Raw genomic sequence first — 13,937 nt, forward strand, 5'->3', positions numbered from 1 at the left:
CCATAGCTTTAAGTAGATGGACCATTATTGGCCAAGTAATGTCTCTGCTTTTTGATATGCTGTCTAGGTTCATCACAGCTTTCCTTCCAAGGAGCAAGTGTCTTTTAATTTCATGGTTGCAGTCACCATCTGCAGTGATTTTGGAGCCCAAGAAAATAAAGTCTGGTGCTGTTTCATTTTTCCCCACTCTATTTGCCATGAAGTGATGGGACAGGATGCCATGATCTTCATTTTTTGATCATTGAGTTTTAAACCAGCTTTTTCACTCTCTCCTTCACTTTCATCAAGAGGCTCTTTAGTTCTTCTTAACTTTCTGCCATAAGGGTGTCATCTGTGTATCTGAGGTTATTGATATTTCTCCCAGCAATCTTGTTTCCAGTTTGTGTTTCATCCTGCCCGGCATTTCACATGATGTACTCTACGTATAAGTTAAATAAGCGGTTGACAATATATAGCCTTGACGTACTCCTTTCCCAACTGGGAACCAGTCCATTGTTCCATGTCCGGTTCTAACTGTTGCTTCTTTACCTGCACACAGGTTTCTCAGGGGGCAGGTAAGGTGGTCTGGTATTACGATCTCTTGAAGAGTTTTCCAGTTTGTTGTGATCCACACAGTCAAAGACTTTGGCGTAGTCAATAAAGCAGAAGTAGATGTTTTTCTGGAACTCTCTTGCTTTTAAGATGATCCAATGGATGTTGGCAATTTGCTCTCTGGTTCCTCTGTCTTTTCTAAATCCAGTTTGAACATCTGGAAGTTCTCGGTTCATATACTACTGAAGCCTCACTTGGAGAATTTTGAGCACTACTTTGCTAGCATGCAAAATGAGTGCAGTTGTCCAGTAGTTTGAATACTCTTTGGTACTGCCTTACTTTGGGATTGGAATGAAAACTGACCTGTTCTTGTCCTGTGGCCAGTGCTGTGTTTTCCAAATTTGCTGACATATTGAGTGCAGCACTTTAACAGCATTATCTTTTAGGATTTGACATACAAACTGTCTAATGGAATACAAACTGCCCTTAAGGGCGGAAAACAAAGAGGAACTAAAGAGCCTCTTGAGGAGGGTGAAGGAGGAGAGTGAAAAATCTGGCTTAAAACTCAAAATTCAAAAAACTAAGATCATGATATCCAGTCCCATCACTTCATGACACAGATGGGGAAACAATGAAAATAGTGACAGACTATATTTTCTTGGCCTCCAAAATCACTGCAGATGGTGACTGCAGATGTGAAATTAAAAGACACTTGCTCCTTGGAAGGACTTCCCAGGTGGCTCAAGTGGTGAAGAACCCGCTTGCCAATGCAAGAGACATAAAAGATGCGGGTTCAATCCCTGGATTGGGAAGATCACCTGGAGCAGGGCATGGCAACTCACTCCAGTTTTCTTGCCTGGAGAATCCCTTGGACAGAGAAGCCTGGTGGGTTATGGCCCATAGGGTCACAAAGGGTCAGACATGACTGAAGCAACTTAGCACGCATGCACACTCCTTGGAAGAAAAGCTATGACAAACCTAGACATCATATTGAAAAGCAAAGACATTGCTTTGCCAACAAAGGTCCCATCTAGTCAAAGCTATGGCTTTTCCAGTAGTCATATAAGGATGTGAGAGTTGGACCATAAAGAAAGCTGAGCACTGAAGAACTTATGCTTTTAAACTGTGTTGTCAGAGAAGACTCTAGAGAGTCCCTTGGACAGCAAGGAGATCAAACCAGTCAATCCTAGAGGAAATCAGTCCTGAATATTCATTGGAAGGACTGAGGTTGAAGCTGAAACTCCAATACTTTGGCCACCTGATGCGAAGAACTGACTCAATGGAAAAGACCCTGATGCTGGGAAAGATTGAAGGCGGGAGGAGAAGGGGATGATAGAGGATGAGATGGTTGGATGGCATCACTGACTCAATGGACATGGAGTTTGAACAAGCTCCAGGAGTTAGTGATAGACAGGGAGGCCTGGCATGCTCCAGACCATGGGGTCACAAAGAGTTTGTAAACATTAAAATCAACTTGGAGTATTTCTTAAGAGTTCCTAATTTTCACTGTATAGAAAAGTTCCCAAACTTCCACAAAAATGTGTAAGCTCTCAGCTGAATGTCAACTTTTGAGTTCAACTCCTCTTGAAATAGATCAATTCCTATTACCTAAATCTTCCGATATAAAAACTTAAAACAAAGATGTGCAGGCTTCAAGAAATAGCAGGTAAGAAACTGATATGAGGTCAGAAAGTTAACTGAAGAACATGATCTAATACTGGTGACTGCTGTACAAGTATCAGTCAACATACTTGTTTGCTTGGGAGGGGAATTCTTGCAGTAGGTACCCTCGTACATTTGCTTCTACAACTAACTGCACTGCATTAGATTCCCAGATCTGCCATTTCATCCTTAAAAATAGGTAATGTATTAATTAATATTTTATAATCTACTTTTAAATGATAGAAGTGACTTTAACTACTTTCAGTAGTAACCATCCTTTTATTTTTTAAATGTTAAGTTTATTACCTGTTGAATTCCCACTGCATAAGTTTTCAAAAAGAATTCAGAAAATTCAAAGTATTCTTTTGTGACATTTCCTGGGCTTCCATATCTTAAAACACAAAGAGAAAATGTTTAAATATTGAGAATTTTGTAAACAAAACATGCTCATTAGTTTAAATACGTTTTGATAGATACATTCTATTGGGGCAGAAAACTAACACTTTCCCTTTTATTCACAAGCCCCAAAATGATATTATGACAAGCAGCACTTAGACTGCAGGCCATACTTAAAATTTCAGACAGAAATATCATCTCTCCATCCTTTTTTACAGAGACTAGAAAGACCCAGCGAAGACTGTTCACCTCATTATGATCTCAAAGCCAAGGATCACAGTGAAACCTGCTTTAAAACAAGCACAGGATAACTTTTTGCCCTCTAAAGAAAAATGATCAAATACCATACAGCATCAAGGGGACCTATTCAATTTTACTATATCTAATACTGAGATACTAACCACAGATGGTGAATCTAATAACCAGAATTACCGTTCAAAGAGACGAGCTACAATGTGTAGTGCCCACTTCTTGCATTTCCACCAGACTAGTTCTGGTCTATCATCCTCATCAATCTGCAGAGTCTCCTAGGAGGACAAAACACCCAGATAAAATTCCTACAGTGAAAGGGTTTGTGTGACTAACAAAGGCAGAATAAATGTTGATATGAATTAAGCAATATTAAATATGAATTCAGATTGCCATACAAATCCAAGTTCTTACTTTACAGATTGCTAGGTAGGAATTAAACAAGCAAAACTTCAACTAACTAGTGCTACTGTTCACATTTATCTCCTATCTTTAAAAGGCCCAAATAAGTAGAAAACAAAATACAAAACACCATATCCCTCAAGGAAACTCTCTGGGATACCAAAAAGTTCTATATCTTGATCTGGGAGACAGTAACACAAGTGTCAATCTGTCAAAATTCACTGAACTGTTCATTAATTTCTGTGCATTCATGTGTATAAACTAAACCTCAACATAATTTGTCACAAGATATAGACAAAGGAAGGAATATTGAGACATCTGGAGACAACATCAGGAGACAAACTCAAAATTTTAAATATTTTATAATTTTTATAATTTTATATTTTAATATATTTAATATAATTTTATATATAATTTTTAAATTTTAATATATTTTAAGTTAGTTAACCTGATTAGTTATTCGAGTTATTTTGATAGATGAAATATAGTATCACATCTATTGCAGATAAAAATGAGACACCATCTTTCACCTATCAAACTGGCAAACACAGAATTTAACAAAACAGTATCAGTCACTGCTTATTAAAGTATAAGCCAAACACTGTTTCTGGAAAGCTGTTTTCAAGATCTGTCAAAGTAGAAAATTATAGCCATTACTTTCTACTAACTTTTAATAGAATATAATCTATAAAAATACTGAATCACTATGCCAAACACCTGAAACTAATATAAGATTGTGAATCAACTCTACTTCTATTAATTAATTTACTAATTAGCTAAAGATCTGTCAAGGCCTTAAAACAGCAAGGAGGTTATCAAAACAAAATAATCATGTATGTGCATAGAAATGTAACTACATCCTTATAGTTAAACCTATAACAAGCTAAATATCTAGCAAATGAAGCATTAAGCAAAAATGTACCATACAAAAAAATTCAAAATCGTACAAAATATTTCTAAGAAATTTTAAGTGAAAATTAATATCAAAACAGTACCCACTCCAGTATTCTTGCCTGGGAAATCCCATGGACAGAGAAGCCTGGTGGACTACAGTCCATGGGTCACAAGAGTCAGACATGACTGAGCACACACGCATGCACACAACTATCTATATATACCATTCTTACAAATATAATAAAATGTAATTGTTCTTCCTGACGGATTTCATTAATGCTTCTTTCTCTGTATACCCTTTTTAATCACTTTTTAATAAGATTTTGTCAGTACAGCCTTTTCAATCACTTCTTCCTATAAAGATTTTATAGTATTTTCTGTAGGAAAAAATACGTTGTATATGAATGCAGAGAAAAAAAGAGAATGATTATCAAGTTTTAAAAATGGCTATTTTTAGAGGATTAAACAGTTATTTTATTAATTTTGTTTATCCGAATTTTCTATAGCTGAGTATGTATCATAAATTGTTTTTATTACAGTAATTTTTTTTTTCCTCAAATAGCTGGCTGGGATAATAATCAGTCTACCACAAATAACCCAAATCCAACTTTTCCCAATTCTTAGAAACAGCAGCCCTTTCTTACAGGAGGAACAGTCCTGTCAATAATAGTTCGGAAGATCTCCATCCACGCTGTCATGGTTTGGTTATTCACCAGCTGAAGAGGCAATGCATACTGAAAACAAAGGAAACAATATCAGACAGTAATTCCTCCCCTCTAAAAAATCTGCAACTTATCTATATAGAAAGGTTGAAATACATGAAATGGCTAACACTTGTCCATGAAAATAGTAATTTCAGATGATTCAACCTAAAATTTAACTTAAAACAGCTCTATAAGCATATGTGTGTAAGTTAAATTTTTAAAATCTAGAAAATATACATGCTATAAATTATTTCTCTGAGCTCCTCCTTTATTTTCAGCCATGCTGTGCATCATCCAGGCTTTTAGTTCTCCAACTACGGGTCAAACCCATGCCCCCTGCATTGGGAGCATGGAGTGTTAACCACTGGACCTCCAACGAAGTCCCTGGTACATTTTTAAGTAAAAAATTATAAAAATAATACAGAAAGAGGTCATTTAATCAGCATGAGACTCTAGATAAGTGATTTTTTACCATTTACCACTTTGGGTGTCAAACTTCACCTTTCCAGTTTTATTGAGATAGAATTGATATATAACACTATGTAAGTTTAAGGTATACAACATGATCATTTGATACATATATATATTGTTAAATTACTTTTACAGCAACATTAGTCAATACTTCCATTACCTCATATCATTATCTTTTTATTTTTGAAATGTAGTTCATTTAAAATATTATATTATTTTCAGGTATACAAGTAACTTCACAATTTAATAGACATATTCCATTTAAAGTTATTACAAAATAATGGCTATATTTCACTGTACAATACATCCTTGTTACTCATTTATTTTATACACAGTAGTTAATATCTCTTAATCCCATATGCATCTTGACCCTCCCCACTTCCCTCTCCTGTTAATCACTAGTTTATTCTCTGAATCTATGTATCTGTTTCTGTTTTGTTACAAACACTTGTTTATTTTTTCGATTCCACATATAAGTGATAACAGTATTTGCCTTCTTTGCCTGACATTTCTCTAAGTGTAAAACACTCTAGGTCCATCCACATTGCTGCAAATGGCAGAATTTCATTCTTTTTTATGGCTGAGTAATATTCCATTGTATGTACATGCATGTACATAAACATACAACATCTTCATTCATTAATTTATTGATGGACACTTAAGTTGCTTCCATAATATGGCTATTGTGAATAATACTGTTACCAACACTGGGGTGTATATATCTTTTGAATTAGTGTTTTCATTTTTTCCAGATATATACCTAGCAGTAGAATTGCTGATCATATGGCAGTCCTATTTTTTGTTCTTTGAGGAAATGCCATATAGTTTTTCATAATGGCTGTACCAATTTACATTCCCACTAAAAGTGTATGAAGATTCCCCTTTCTCCACATCCTTGTCAACATTTGTTATTTGAAGATTTTTTCATGATAGGTATTCTGAAATGAAGTGGTATCTCATTATGGCTTTGATTTACATTTCTCTGGTGATAAGCAATGTTGAGCATCTTTTCAAGTGCTTGTTGGCTATCTATATTTCTTGTTTGGATAAATGTCTATTCAAGTCTTCTGCCCATTTTTTAATTGGGTTTTCATTGTTGTTGTTCATTTTTAATTGGGTTTTCGTTGTTCATTATTGAGCTATATGAGCTGTTTATATATTTTGGATATTAACCCCTTATTGCTAATATCATTTGGAAATATCTTCTCCCATTTAGTAGGCTGTCTTTTTGTTTTGTCAATGGTTTCCTCTGCTGTGCAAAAGCTTTTAAGCTTAATTAGGTCCCATTTGTTTTTGTTTTTATTTCCTTGTCTTAGGAAACAAATCCAAAAAAAATATTGCTATGATTTATGTCAAAATGTGCTACCTGTTTTCTCTTCTAGTTTTATGGTTTCCAGGTCTTACATTTAGGTTTTTAACCCATTTTGACTTCATTTTTGTATATGATATGAGGAAATGTCCTCATTCATTTACATATGACTGTCCAGTTTTCCCAGCACCACTTACTGAAGGGACTGTCTTTTCTCCACTATATATTCTTGCTTCCTTTTTTGTGGATTAACTGACTGTATGTGCATGGGTTTACTTCTGAGTTCTCTGTTCTGTTCCATTGATCTATAAGCTTCTTTTTGTGCCAGTATGATACTGTTTTGATTATTGTGTATTTGTAGTGTAGTCTGAAGTCAGGGAGCGTGATATCTCCAAGTTTGTTCTTTTTTCTCAAGGTTGCTTTGGCAATTCTGTGAAAAATGTCATCAATATTTTGATACAGATTTCAGTAAATCTATAGACTGTTTGGATAGTATGGACATTTTAACAATATTAATTATTCCAATCCAAGAACACAAAATATCTTTCCATTTCTTTGTACTGTTTTCAAACTCATTCATCAATGTTTATAGCTTTCAGAATATAGGCCTTTTACATCCTTGGATAACTTTATTCCAAGGCATTTTATTATTTCTGATGCAGTTGTAAATAGGGATGTTTCCTTAATTTCTCCTCCCATAATTATCTTTTTGTGATGCAAACCCAGTTTAATGACTTTAATGAAAATCTTTCCTTCAAGAAACACTTTTTTCAATTAATTTTGTCTACACTGTGGCATGATGTCACAGTCCACTACACTATGTTACAGTGTACAACTCCCCTCCCTACTACACCCTGAGCTATAGGAGATGAGGCTTAGCACCTCTGCATCCATGCATTCCAAAACCTGCTACATGCTAAGGATATAATAAGTAAAGCTTACATTCTAATTGAGGGGGGAGAAACATTTAAATAAGAATTACAATATGGTGTGATAAACAGGACAGATAAAAGCATTACAATGCTGGTAACAGCACCCATGAGGACCATGTAAACGCAGCCTGCTAATAGAAGAGACAACTTCTGTGGAAGAAGTGATACGCAAGCCGAGACATGGAGAAGGAGCACAAATGGACCAGGGCAGAAAGGGGAAGGAGGGTGCTCAGGCCGCACAGTGCCTTAAAGGCTCAGCAGTGACAAGAGGACGTGACCTGCTCATGAAGCTAAAAGAATTTCCATATGGCTGGAGTGTGAAGAACAAAGCTAAAGCTAAATATAGTATAAGATGAGGCGAGAGATGAAAGGTTTTATAGGACATGTGAAGAAATTAACACTTTATTCTAAATACAGTGGGCAGTCAGTTGGTTTTAAGATGGAGCAAAGAGGAGCAGCAGGCTCAGGGTTAGGGGAAAGATAATAATGAGTTCACTTCTGGACAAATGAGTTCTGAAATATGTATAAAATATTCAAGAGCCCTGTACACAATAAATATTTAATAAATGCTTACACAAAATCAATTTCATTATATCATACTTTTTATAACATAAATTTTTCTGCCTTTTCCTTTATAGACAATCACTCTTTACTTACATAAACACTGGAACTATGCCACTTGAAGCCTTCTAAATTTTTGCTTCCAGGATACCTCATTGAAGTATATTACTATATCAGCACATAATAAATTACTGAAATGGTTTAAAATGATGAGGGTTTTTTCCCCAGATTTTTTAGGTTTTTAGCACATACATGTTAAGAAAAAAAAAATTAGATTTTTGCTCTCTTAGCAAACCAAGTAGAAGTAGAGACTTTAAGAAAACTATTTCATCATCCTCTGTCTTACTTACAGTTCCTGGCTATGCTTCTCCCAGTGGGAAAGGGAAGTCTGGCTCTGAATAAATGGGATATTACTATGTCTAATAGCAAGACATCTCACTGAATAAAAAATGTTTGCCCCAAAGTGATGCTCCTGAGAAAGATTTCTGAACAGAAAAACAAAAACAAAAGCATCATACATCTTCCTAGTTTATTACTTTTAAAAAAAAGAAAAAAAGGTGTATTCTTAGTATTCTTAGTATTCTAGTTTCTTCTCTTTTCTCAGAGGTGCCTCCTTTCCCCTTCCCACTCCCTCAAAAAAGGCAAAGCTGAAAAAAACACAAATATCCTCCCTGGACTGTCTCTATTAAAAGTTTAAAAGGTGAGGCTAAAAATATAAATCCTTATTGAATTGAAATATTCTAGAACAATATAAAAGTACTTCAGTCAGATAGAAGCCAAGAACAAAATCAAACTATCCTGACTCTCTAGCTTGATGAAACTACCCTCTTGCCATGACTAAGTTAACAAGAAAGCATGAAATAAAGCTTTAATCCATTCATCACTCAAATAGTTTAAACTAACAGCAATTATTCTTTCTCCACCCAGATCTAACTATCTTACCCAAGCCTTTCAAGGATTAAATTTTAAATATTTTTATATTTAAAACATTCCATATTAATGTTCATTATAGCTTTCAATTAAGAAAAAGAAAATTTTTAAATGAAGGTAAACGAGTCACTCAGTCTCATTTGTTAGCTTTAAATTGGGTCAAATGCAAACAAACTACCATCAATATGATTTCTCAATAAAAAAAGAACTCTCTTCTTTTCCTTTCTCTTCTCCTATAATGATAACTAATCTACAGGCAGAATGCTATGGACAGATTAGTCAAATCATCAGGTTTTAGGACAGTTAACTGCCTTGTTTCTTCCATACTCAGACTTCAGACACTGGGGTGAAAGACATATGGCCACTGAATCTCAGCTCTGCCACTCAGATAACCTTAGACAATTAAGTTGACCTCTCTAAGTCTGTTCTCTCATAAGGATTTATTTTTTAAGAAATACATGTGAGAATATATAATATGTAATTTTCAACAATAAACAATAACTGGCACTTACTGAGCACTTTCGATGTGCCAGGCAGAAATACATGGCATCAAATTTGTCTTCTGCTATAGAAACTTACCTGCACAAGTGCATAAAAGATTTTCAGAATCTGTTTCTGTATTAATACAGAATAATGTGAGGAATCAGGAAGAAGCTGCATGATTTGTTGCTGAATACGAGGCAGAAATATTTGCATTGCTGCTATAAGAGGTTCTCTTTCCTCTGCTTTCTTATATCTACATGAGCAAAGACAAAATAAGAGAACAATAATTTCTCCCCCCACAAAAGAGCTATAAACAATGAATGAAAAACAGTATTTCTAAACTATATAAAACTAAAATGGTAACTTTCCAAACACTGTATTACATTTCACTTTGGATTGTTAGAATAAACCTGAGAGAAACTTTAAAAGAGCACATCCCTGTTTCGGGCAGAATACCTAAAATCTTTCAAGAGTTGGACTAATTCAAAATAATCAAAAACAGCTTTGCAACTTTCCTAAATCAATTTTTCTAATGCTTAGATTAATTTTCATCATACCACAATTCTTGTCACAAAATACAGGCTGATATGCCAGCTTAAATAGATATTCCTATTATACAACAAATAATGTGGTGGAAAACACAGTTGTCTATACCGTATATTGAGAAGTTAAAATGGTTTACAAATTTATGTGCTCTTAGATCACTTTAATAGGTGTAAGTCTAAAATATCCTCTAAAAATCATTTTAAAAGGAGGACTACAGAACTTTGTATGCAGGAGCAGCAATTCGAAACTAGAAAGCAATGCTATTAAACGTGACACTAGTCCCACACTTTCCAAGCAATTCTTATAGAAACGACACTCATTAGCAAAGAAACTTGAACATTTTCTACCTTGCATCCAAAAAGGTAAATGTTTGGTTTACTTAATAATGTGCTCACTTGAAGACAAATGTTAAGGTACCTCTCCATCAAAATTTCCAAGGAAAGCTGTTAAATAAATGGTCCTCTGAAACTAACAAATTAGTTTGAGAAGCACTGCCTGAAAGATTAACACATTAGCAGATTAAAGATTCTTTGAAAAACTGTAGTAAATTACCACATTTGTGTTTAATCCAACATTTCCCAAACTAACCTGATTCTGCACAACACCCACAGCAGGCCCCTCTATGCAATGTAATTCTTTCTAAGTAACACAAGGCTGGTATCTTCAGCCAATAGAAATCAACTTACTCATATGTCTTCACCAGTTGATATAGACATAACAAACTGCCAAGCCAGCTTCCACTGCTCTGTGATTGCAAGTAATAGTCTATCTTGTCGACTACCGCTGGCCAGTGACCAGGGAAATCGTATTTAATGATGGCACGGAGACACATTGTTAACTGGACTCTATAAGGTGGGGGAAAAAAGTCCACAATCTAAGTAGTTATAAATATCAGGCTTCAAAGACCTCTAGTACTGTACACAAAAGCACTTTGATTCCTATTTATCTACATTATATAGTTATTTATCTTGGGTGATAAGAAAAAGAGTGGTCCTATTAAAAAAACACCTCCTCAGTAACTCAAACTTACTGAAAATAAACAGAATGAGTGATTGCCTAAAATGTATCAGATCTTTCAAATGGTCTTATCCTAAAGATAAGCTTTGTAAAAAAAAAAAAATTAATAAATTCATAAAAAATTCTACAAAAAAAAAGACAATGAATCAACCCCAGCTCTTATAAAATTTCCCACCTTGTCATATTTTGTATTTTGGTTATCATATCCTACAGGGAAACAAAACAAAAAAGTATTTTATTATTTCAACTAGACAAACTTAACCTAAAAATGGTCACAGTAAGTAAAACGGAAGCCTAGTAACAGTGGGAAGCATCTCCGTGAGCCAAAGTCTGGAATCAGTCATCAGCAATTCTAGCCATGCAGTATTTTGCACCTATCAAAGCTTCCTTAGATCCTAAATTTTATACAAAGTACCAAGTACTAGCTGGAAATTCCTGAAGGGGAATGTTAAGAGCTATTTCCAAAGAAACAGAAAAAAGAAACAGGCAAGACATTAAACAGAAAAAAAAAAAAAAAGAAGTATCTTCAATAAAACCACGAAGTTAAGTGATAAAAGATGTGATCTCATAACACTTAGGTAAGTAATCATTTCCTCAACTGGATCCCAGTCACAACTGAAAAGAAAGTGAGGGAAAAAAACTGTCTCTCCTACAGACTCTCAGTGTGTCCTTACATGGTCACTTGCAAATGGTCAGAAAGTGAATCAAGCTAAATTAGGATTCCACCATGCCAAGAAAAAGATACATACTCAGTTCAACAGCAAATAACTTGAATTCACTGAAATGAAACAAACAAAATAATGCCTTTTCCTTGTGTCTCCAAATCTATCTGCAAAAGATCCTTTGCAGTACTTTTAAATAAACTTTGAGAATATTTATTTAAGAGTGGTTACAGTTAAGCCTTCAGGACATAAAAGAAACAAAGCCACAAAGAACTGTCTCATAATAAAGATAAAGATAACCTCCTATACAACCAGCAGCTGTTCCTAAACAACCAATAGATCATATCTGTATTCAATAAAACTGAAACTTTTCATTTTTTTAATTTCATCTTCAGGTTGACCCTCTTAATCCTTTCTCATTCCAAGCCAAGCAAAGGATGTCTATGAACAGCCATCCTTTCATATATTACTGTGTAGAAGCATTGCTTGCAAGATTCAGAGAGATTTAAAATGTAAAGATTTTGCCAAGAAATGGACACATGATGGTACCACAGGGAAGCCAGTGCCAGACGGGCATGTGGGCAACCAACAAGAATAAAGACTATTTTCTTTCACCAGAATACCTCCTTTCTTCTCTTAATGAAACAACTGCACAAAGAGGAGTTCAATGCTTGTCACACTCAGGGATAAAGTTATATCTACTCTCTTGAAGTTCATTTCATTTCCCTACCTCAGATTCATCTATTTCCCTCCTGCCTTTTCTAAAGAAACCTAATCACTCTCTCATGTTGAAAAGAATTTGTTTTTCCTATTTTAAGACTGCATAATTTTTTTGACTCTATAGTTGTGCTATCCAATAAGGGCAGCCACCAGTTATATAATTAAATTAGAAATTCAGTTCCTCAGGTACACTAGCCATATTTCAAGTACTCCACTGGCTTCTATGCCACATGACTAAGGATCAGACAGTATGGATACAGAAGATTTCCATCACCGTAGAAAGTCAGCTGGACTCTACAGCAGCTAATCTAAATTTAAAAAACCAGAGATGCTTCTAGTTTATACTTTCTCCATCCTATCTTCTTCAAAGGAACAGATGCTCAGCTCACAAAAATGAATAAAAAGATAGGTAGAGTATTACAAAAGTGCTAAGTTAAAACCCCCAGAAGTCAATTTCCTTGTATCAGGGAAAAGAAAAGCAAATAGTGAAAAGTCAAAGGCTCTAACTGAGAACATAGGTTATTTACATACAGGGATCTACACAACAATTTTAGTTACATGTTTGCTTTAACTCTTTTTGTGGCTACTTATAGCAACTAAATCCTTTCCAAAATATTTTGAGGCAGGGACTTTCTGGTGGTCTAGTGGTTAAGATTCCTCCTTTCCCACTGCAGGGGGCATGGGTTTGATCCCTGGTTGGGGAACTAAGATCCCACATGCCACATGATGCAGCCAAAAAAAAAAAAAAAACCTCTCTCTCTCTCTCTATATATATAAGCAAAGAATTACAAATGCAAAAACAAATAATTAAAACTGTATTCTTAGAGTGACCATCTTTATTACTTTGTATCTCTTCTAAAAAACAAACTTGAGGCTGGTGATTATACTAATCTCCCCCATCCACATAGTCTGTGCTTCCCACAAAGCACACAGATTTAGTATAATGTACCTCACTAAATCTGGAGACCGAATTATTCCTTCCACAATATTATCACGTATTTGCTGGCGATCGTTTTCATGAATGTTGAATGGGAATATTGCTTCTCCTGGCGGAGGTTCTCGATCCGGCCAGTACTGTGTCACCATGTTCTTCAAGTAAATGGCAGCTAAATTAGAGGGGGAAAAAAAGCTAATGTAGCAGTATTGAAAAGATGGCTTTCATTTAGCCTTGTAGAGCATGAAAAGCTAAACCCTTTAATGCTAAATATGACACCCAGCAAAAATGGAAAATCTTATAAATAGCCAAATGGAGAAGGGAAAATGAATATGAATTTAAAGTTTCTCTTTAGCTAGTAAAGTAAATCTAAGCAGAAAACATCTCATTAAATAAAGCTCCAGAGTTTACATGACAGAAAAATGACCTAGGAACTCAAGTATGTACCTATATACTAAATACAAAATGGTCTAAATGCAACTCTACTAAAAAATTTTCAGATCATGAGAGTCATACTGTTCATAATGCCCAATA

The 13,937-nt window shown here is 34.9% G+C and overlaps 1 protein-coding gene across 3 annotated transcripts in view; it reads right to left on the bottom strand.

Annotated features, from left to right (window-relative positions):
• Nucleotides 1-13,937, bottom strand: part of IPO8 (importin 8) — a 65,850-nt gene that overhangs the window by 42,463 nt on the left and 9,450 nt on the right. The window contains exons 3-8 of one of the 3 annotated variants that reach the window (XM_070371268.1): nucleotides 13,419-13,575; nucleotides 10,757-10,915; nucleotides 9,621-9,777; nucleotides 4,779-4,868; nucleotides 3,022-3,116; nucleotides 2,500-2,584 (exon numbers count right to left, since the gene is read on the bottom strand). In XM_070371268.1, the coding sequence (XP_070227369.1) occupies nucleotides 2,500-2,584; nucleotides 3,022-3,116; nucleotides 4,779-4,868; nucleotides 9,621-9,777; nucleotides 10,757-10,915; nucleotides 13,419-13,575 (743 nt within the window). The remainder of the gene's footprint in view (nucleotides 1-2,499; nucleotides 2,585-3,021; nucleotides 3,117-4,778; nucleotides 4,869-9,620; nucleotides 9,778-10,756; nucleotides 10,916-13,418; nucleotides 13,576-13,937) is intronic. The other 2 variants (XM_070371269.1, XM_070371270.1) reach the window with 2 other exon arrangements.

This window comes from Bos mutus, chromosome 5 (assembly GCF_027580195.1).
Source record: "Bos mutus isolate GX-2022 chromosome 5, NWIPB_WYAK_1.1, whole genome shotgun sequence".
NCBI classification, from domain to species: domain Eukaryota; kingdom Metazoa; phylum Chordata; class Mammalia; order Artiodactyla; family Bovidae; genus Bos; species Bos mutus.